The sequence below is a fragment of the Epinephelus fuscoguttatus genome, linkage group LG8 (assembly GCF_011397635.1).
Source record: "Epinephelus fuscoguttatus linkage group LG8, E.fuscoguttatus.final_Chr_v1".
NCBI lineage: Eukaryota > Metazoa > Chordata > Actinopteri > Perciformes > Serranidae > Epinephelus > Epinephelus fuscoguttatus.
Genome location: NC_064759.1, coordinates 21,438,388 through 21,444,583, shown reverse-complemented (window position 1 = coordinate 21,444,583; position 6,196 = coordinate 21,438,388). Strand labels below are relative to the sequence as shown.

Here is a 6,196-nt window from a genome sequence, read left to right as displayed (position 1 = left end):
TTACATTGCAGATCAGGAAAGTGGTACAAGTAAATCTATAACACCAATTCTTAGTTTACAGAAAAAATCTCATACATTAAGACAAAACATAAAAATAAGGCATGCTATACAAAATTAATATATAAAGCAAATACAGGAGTTTAGACAGTTGTAGCAACTCTGACAGGTGGTGGAGGGACAAATGTGGGGAGAGGCACCGACTTTTCAGAGGGAGTCTGAAAGAAAACAAGACAGTTAATATCTAAACCAACAAAAGAAGCAACCTTAGATGTGTTTAACAAACAGACTACCACCTTAAATTTGTTGTAATCAGGGGGAGCCTTCCGCCCTGCCTTCAGCAGGTTATGAGGCACTATTTCTGTTTGGGTTGATATTGCCTGTGAGTCAAAAGAAAGACGTTATAACAACCAGCCAAAACTACAGATGCAGAATTCATTGTGAAACACATTAATGAATGAATCTGATGTGTGATATGGGGAGTATGGTATGTATTGTATACTTACAAGCTCCTCATCAACTGTAAATATCAACTAATCTGATGGCCAGTGAAGTGTTTCTTACCTTCTCAACTGCTCTGGACATTGGATATCTTGCCTGCTGATCTATGAAACACAGAAAAGTCAAAAACATTCACCACAGAGTGTTAAAAAAAGACTCATCGTGTTAAAGGACTTGATTCAGACTCTTTGCTTATCAAACACCTACTTTTGTTCTTGTTCCAGTAGACACAGAAGCAGATGAAGACGATTAGCAGGATTAGAACGAGAAGACTGCAGGGGATTCCAGCTGCAATGCCAGCAATGGCAGGTCCACTCAGCCCGACACCTATTATCACCAGGACAAACAGTAAGCAACAATATTACCACTGCAGCACCATCACTGACCCTGTGATAAGAAATACACTCCTTTAACACACACACACACACACACACACACACACACACACACACACACACATACACATACACATACACATACACATACACACACACACACACACACACCATCTGACAATTTGCCGTACCTGGGCCAATTCTGTGGACCTCAGATGGCGCTCCTTCAGTCATCAGAGCTCTGGGGATGATCCGAAACCAGTATGTCAAGTCGGGATCGAGGACAAAGATGTCTGCGCTCCTAGCAGAGCCAGGCTTCTGCTGGATGGTTTTAAATTTGTTTGAGCTGCCTTTAGTGTTGATGCCATTACCATGTTTGCTCAGGAGGTCTGGTCCTTTCTTTTGGACGTCAAACCCTTTACAAAAGCACATATATACTAGTGTCAATCAATCAAAGCACATAGTGGATCGTGTCTAGATGGTAACTTCAGATTCGCGATTCATCTCAAGTGATCATATAATCCCAAACCGCTATCTTTCCCTAAACTTTCTGTACCCAAACCTAACCAGTCCGTAACCACAGCATTGTCGTACAAGTTTCGCAAATCTAGGGTTACCATTAAGCCATGACTTACATAGCGGTATCACATGTCAAGATTTCACAGATCCTTGTCACAGGCCTGTTTCAGTAGGAAAATCTGGCTGTCACTATGTACACACAAACCAACAGAGAAGACACAACAAAAACTGACATTTGCTTTTTCAATACTTTTGTCTTTAAAATGTTATATCCAAAAACACAGCACTGCTCAGTTAGAGCCTCACATATTTCACAATATTTACACCCCTATCTTCTGTGTTGAGTTTCTGTTTTCAACACCGTGGAGTTCTGCTGAGATGTACAAATTCCCAACAAGACGGTCGTGTTTGTGCGTGTGGTGTTTAAAGATAGCCTTGTGAGAAATAAATTAAGCTGGGGCTTTTGCAGAGCTGCCTTTCTAGAGTTAATCACTGCTTTACCTGTAACAACAGAGGTGGGCGGGACCTCCCAGGTCAATGTGATGATGGTTCCATTGGGATTAGGGAACAAACTGGAATCTGAGATCGACGGTCCTGGAAAGAGAGGGATTGTGAGTGAGGGGGAGATCAAGAGAGGGCAGGAGAGGAGGGGGTGAGGGGATACCAAGACTGGAGAGCTTTGTTTCAAGGGAAAGAGCAATCTCAGGTATTACTTAGCTCTCTGTCTGAGGGCTCATTGTTCCCTTTGCCTCCGGTAATGCTAGTGCTTGAAATTGGAGGCAAAGGACAAAACCCAAGTGCCGGAAAAATGTTGGCATTGTATGTTTTTGCAAACCACGGATATGTTACATTTGCACATTATTATGTGGCAGATATGTTGTAACTTAATGTGTCAGTAATCCTGTGGTTTACGTGGTAAGGTTGAGGCACAAAAACCATGGTCCGAGGTTAGGAAAAGATCATGCTGTGGCTTAAAATACCTCAATGTTGGTGCAGGTCACTAAAAAACACCCATGTTCAGGGTTTGAAAATCTATCTATCTATCTATCTATCTATCTATCTATCTATCTATCTATCTACTGTGTCACTTTAGAAATGTTGATATTTTACTTGCTAAATGTGCTTATCTACTAACTACAAGTGGCCAAAATGAGTTTCCTCCGTGGGGTGGCTGGACTCAGACTTAGAGATAGGGTAAGGAGCTCCGACATCCAGAGGGAGCTCAGAGTAGAGCCGCTGCTCCTTTGCATTGTTCGGGTATCTGATCAGGATGTCTCCTGGGCCCCAGGGCAGACCCAGAACATGCTGGAGAGGAGGGATTACATATCTCATCTGGCCTGGGAATGCCTTGGGGTCCCCCAGGAGCTGGAAAGTGTTGCTGAGGAGAGGGACGTCTGGGGTGCTTCGCTTACTTACTTTACACCCCTGCTTAATGTTGACAGTCGACCAACAAACCAAGAACAGCAACACTTTACCTATTAACTGAGTCACCCTCCTCTGGCTGCCCAGCGGGTTGTGGCAGGTACAAGTGTAGTTCTGGGGGACAAAGTTGTTGACGTTTTTATCCTGAATCTGGAGCTGTGTGGTGTCTCTGCTGATCTGGTACGTTGTCCCTTCGGTGACAGTCTCGTTTCCTTTAAGCCATGACACCACGGCCTTAGGCGAGGCCTCGCTGACACACTGGATAGTGACCACTATTTTGCCACTGGAGTCAACCGTGGTTCTCATGGATGGCAGGAACCTCACTGGACTACCTGAGGAAGATAAGGTTCTGGTTTAGGGTTGGCTTCTTAAGTCACACACACAAAGTGTTATTTTTGGAACAACAGATTGTTGTCTTGATAATCCATTAAAAGTCTAACACTTACTTGCAGTAATATTGCAGTATTGTTTATTCTGTTCAGATAGGTGGTATGCAATGCATGTGACAGTTTTCCCGTCAAGATTATCAAAGGGGGTGACGGTCAGGTTGAAGTTTCCTGCTCCGCTGCTCGTGTTACTCAGTGCTGGGAAAGACAACTGGGCCTGTGGGGTTCCCCCCAGCCACCGACAGTGGTACTGCAGGTTGACGTTATTCACTGACTGCACAGAGCACATCGGACTGCCTTTTGGCCTCTCTGTCCACAGAGAAAATTGATCCGACATTATTAAAGTGAACCAAGCATTCATTCATGTTTGGATCTATATTTACAGTGCATATGTAATTTAGACAGACATGTCAGATGAGAAACAAGGGCTAGTCAAAGCTGTCCCAATTTACTTTTATTCAGTATGTTTATACAACACATCTTTATAGTTACAAAAACGGCAGCTCATAATTTGCATAGTTTTATTTTCACTTGAGGAAATAGAGGAGTTTTTGTGAACACAGCCCGTAGCTTTGGAAATCATTTCCTCCCAACTTGCCAAAACCACTAGGCCTGTCATGATAACTTTTCTTGGTGGACGATATATCATCCTACAAATAACTATGATAAAGAATATTATCTTTATTATTACTATCAGTGTGTGCCACTGACAAAGATAATTTCACAGCATAATAATGATTCATGCACACCCTTGAAAAGAACAGTCAACTTTCAATTCTTCAAAACATTCAGACGTGTGTGTGTGTGTGTGTGTGTGTGTGTGGTTGCACAGATTATATTTTTCAAAGCTGATAAAGTCATCCGTAATTGTGGTAACAGGTCAGGCTGTTCTCACACACTGTTCGTACATATCCCTACGAAAGTAATGTACCACAATTCGCATATAACCCACGTAATCATGAGCCTGTAATTTGTGCACAACACATGTAATTGCGAAGGCTGTGATTACATGACCAATGTGCTGACTGGGATACAGAGGGAGGTGGTAAAAAGAGCAAAAGTCCATGTTAGGAGGCAGGTAAGGGTGGTAAATGGGCAACCCAGTCTCACTTCGAACTCATCAAATACCAACACTTGGTTAGTGGCCTGTCAGCATCAGACACAGATACAGAGGTATCTTTAAACAGCGGTATAAGACACAGCAGGCAGCTGCCTTTGTGGACCCTCTGGGCAACTACCAGTGTATAAAGACCATGAAAGTCTACATAGAATGTGTATGTATGTGTGTTTACTCTGCTATCCTGTTAGTCAAAGTCTTGGTGACATTCTTATGCAAACAAAGAACTAGAGGCAATAATATCACGCGATATATGGACATGGACGTGATCATTTTTACTGGCTTTGATAAGCAGATAATGTAATTACTGTGACAGGCCTACCAACCACTAACTTCATCCAACCCAGAGACACCTCTGGTCTGTGCAATGCAAACATTGCTTGATAAATCTATTGAGGATCACAGTGTTGTCAAATCCATCTGAAGTTTCCCAGTTTTGTAAAAGTGCATGCAACAATATCAAATGAGGAACAAGCAGAGACAAAAGATGTGTGAAAGCATCAGCAATGTAGAAAGTAATATCATTAACAGGTTCAAGCACATCTCTGAAATCAGAGCTCAGTCAAGTACTCACCAAATACTGTTAGACTGAAAGAAGTCGAGGATGTTGGCAGTCCAGACTTTGTCATTTCAACGGTGTACTCACTGGTATAGTCAAGTGTCACATTCACAAAGGTAAGGGATCCATCTGGCTCAATATCCAGCACCCCCATATTGTTTTCGGCTATGACTGGAGGAACACTGGAGTTAATAACCCATGTGGCGACAGGTAACCTTCCCATAAACCAGGCAACCACTGGGTCAGAGGCACCACTGAAGGACACAGCCAGAGTCACATTGCTGCCAAGTGGTGCATTCACAACAGTCGGGCCAACAGGGGACACCACCAGCTCAAAGTAGGCACCTGTCAGTGAAGAAGTAATCCGTTTACAGAGGACATATTAATCTATTGATACTCAAAATCCTTGTTACAATGATGCAGTAAATGTTGATGGCAAGTGAATATCCTATGCTTACACTGTGTGTCTGTTCCTGCTAAAATAAGCACTAATATTACAGAAACAAAACAGAATTAATTAAAAGCCCCTTTTCTGCTCTTAAGGAAGAAGCACAACACAAAACTAACACCTGGAATTCAGTTTTAATCTTACCTTGAAAAGTAAAGCTCAGTAAAATAACGAGAAAAACTGCATTTAATCTACTAAATCCATCCGGCCACGTCATTTTATAAAAACAGGGCGACAGTGGAGTAGGTGACGGATTTAAGAGGACATGAAAATCTTTTTAATGTTGTTTTTTTGAGTCAAAAGCCCAGAACATAAAACAGAGGCGAAGAAATGTCCTCGGTGTCTTGGACAGCAGTGACTGAATCCTCTGTGTGTGTCAGCAGGGCGCGCGAGTGTCTCACCTGTGCTGAGTCAAAACCTTGATTGTGCACGTGAAGCCACGCCCCCACCTGGTTTCACATTACAGTGCCTGTCTTATTTCTGTTCCGTTAACAAGCCAATATATTTCAATTTAACGTGTCTCCGTTAACGTTATAGCACATTATGAAAACTGTATGGGGATTTATTTTTCTAAATGTAAATATCAGATTTTAGAAACTTTTAGAAAGTCTAACATATTTAAAGAAATGTATTAATACAATGTATCAATACAATTTCATTAAAATAACACTGGCATTGTCATTTCAGTTTTCCATCACGATGAACAAAGTGACAAATATGACTGTTGTGGAAATTACATTTAGCCTGGTGATGCGTCAGCTTGCTAATGTTCTTTTTAGCATTAGCATTAGCATTAAATATACATAAAATACACAATATCAAATGTTTTTCTTACAATTTGTACACTGAAAATGAATCTAAGCTGTTTGGAAACATATTCTTGATTTAACAAAAATGTACCTCTCTACTTAT

General features: G+C 41.7%; 1 protein-coding gene across 4 annotated transcripts; it reads right to left on the bottom strand.

Annotated features, from left to right (window-relative positions):
- Window positions 1-6,196, bottom strand: vsig10l (V-set and immunoglobulin domain containing 10 like). 4 transcript variants are annotated; one of them, XM_049583834.1, is made up of 10 exons: window positions 6,185-6,196; window positions 4,852-5,181; window positions 3,221-3,469; window positions 2,828-3,106; window positions 1,854-1,946; window positions 1,025-1,249; window positions 706-825; window positions 562-602; window positions 294-377; window positions 1-215 (listed from the first exon to the last, which is right to left on the bottom strand). In XM_049583834.1, exons 2-10 carry the CDS (start codon window positions 5,057-5,059, stop codon window positions 141-143), a joined length of 1,374 nt encoding a protein of 457 aa, XP_049439791.1. In that variant the 5' UTR covers window positions 5,060-5,181; window positions 6,185-6,196; the 3' UTR covers window positions 1-140. The 4 variants fall into 4 exon arrangements, with proteins under 4 accessions (XP_049439791.1, XP_049439790.1, XP_049439788.1 ...); XM_049583833.1 differs by lacking the exon at window positions 6,185-6,196 and adding an exon at window positions 5,686-5,733; XM_049583831.1 differs by lacking the exon at window positions 6,185-6,196 and adding an exon at window positions 5,429-5,667.

Coding starts and splice junctions, on each gene's coding strand:
- vsig10l (XM_049583831.1), bottom strand. CDS start 5,501: ATGACGTGGCCGGATGGATTTAGTAGATTAAATGCAGTTTTTCTCGTT. Junction 3,470..4,851: donor TTTCAGTCTAACAGTATTTG/GTGAGTACTTGA, acceptor CTCTGTGGACAG/AGAGGCCAAAAGGCAGTCCG. Junction 378..561: donor TGTCCAGAGCAGTTGAGAAG/GTAAGAAACACT, acceptor TTTGACTCACAG/GCAATATCAACCCAAACAGA.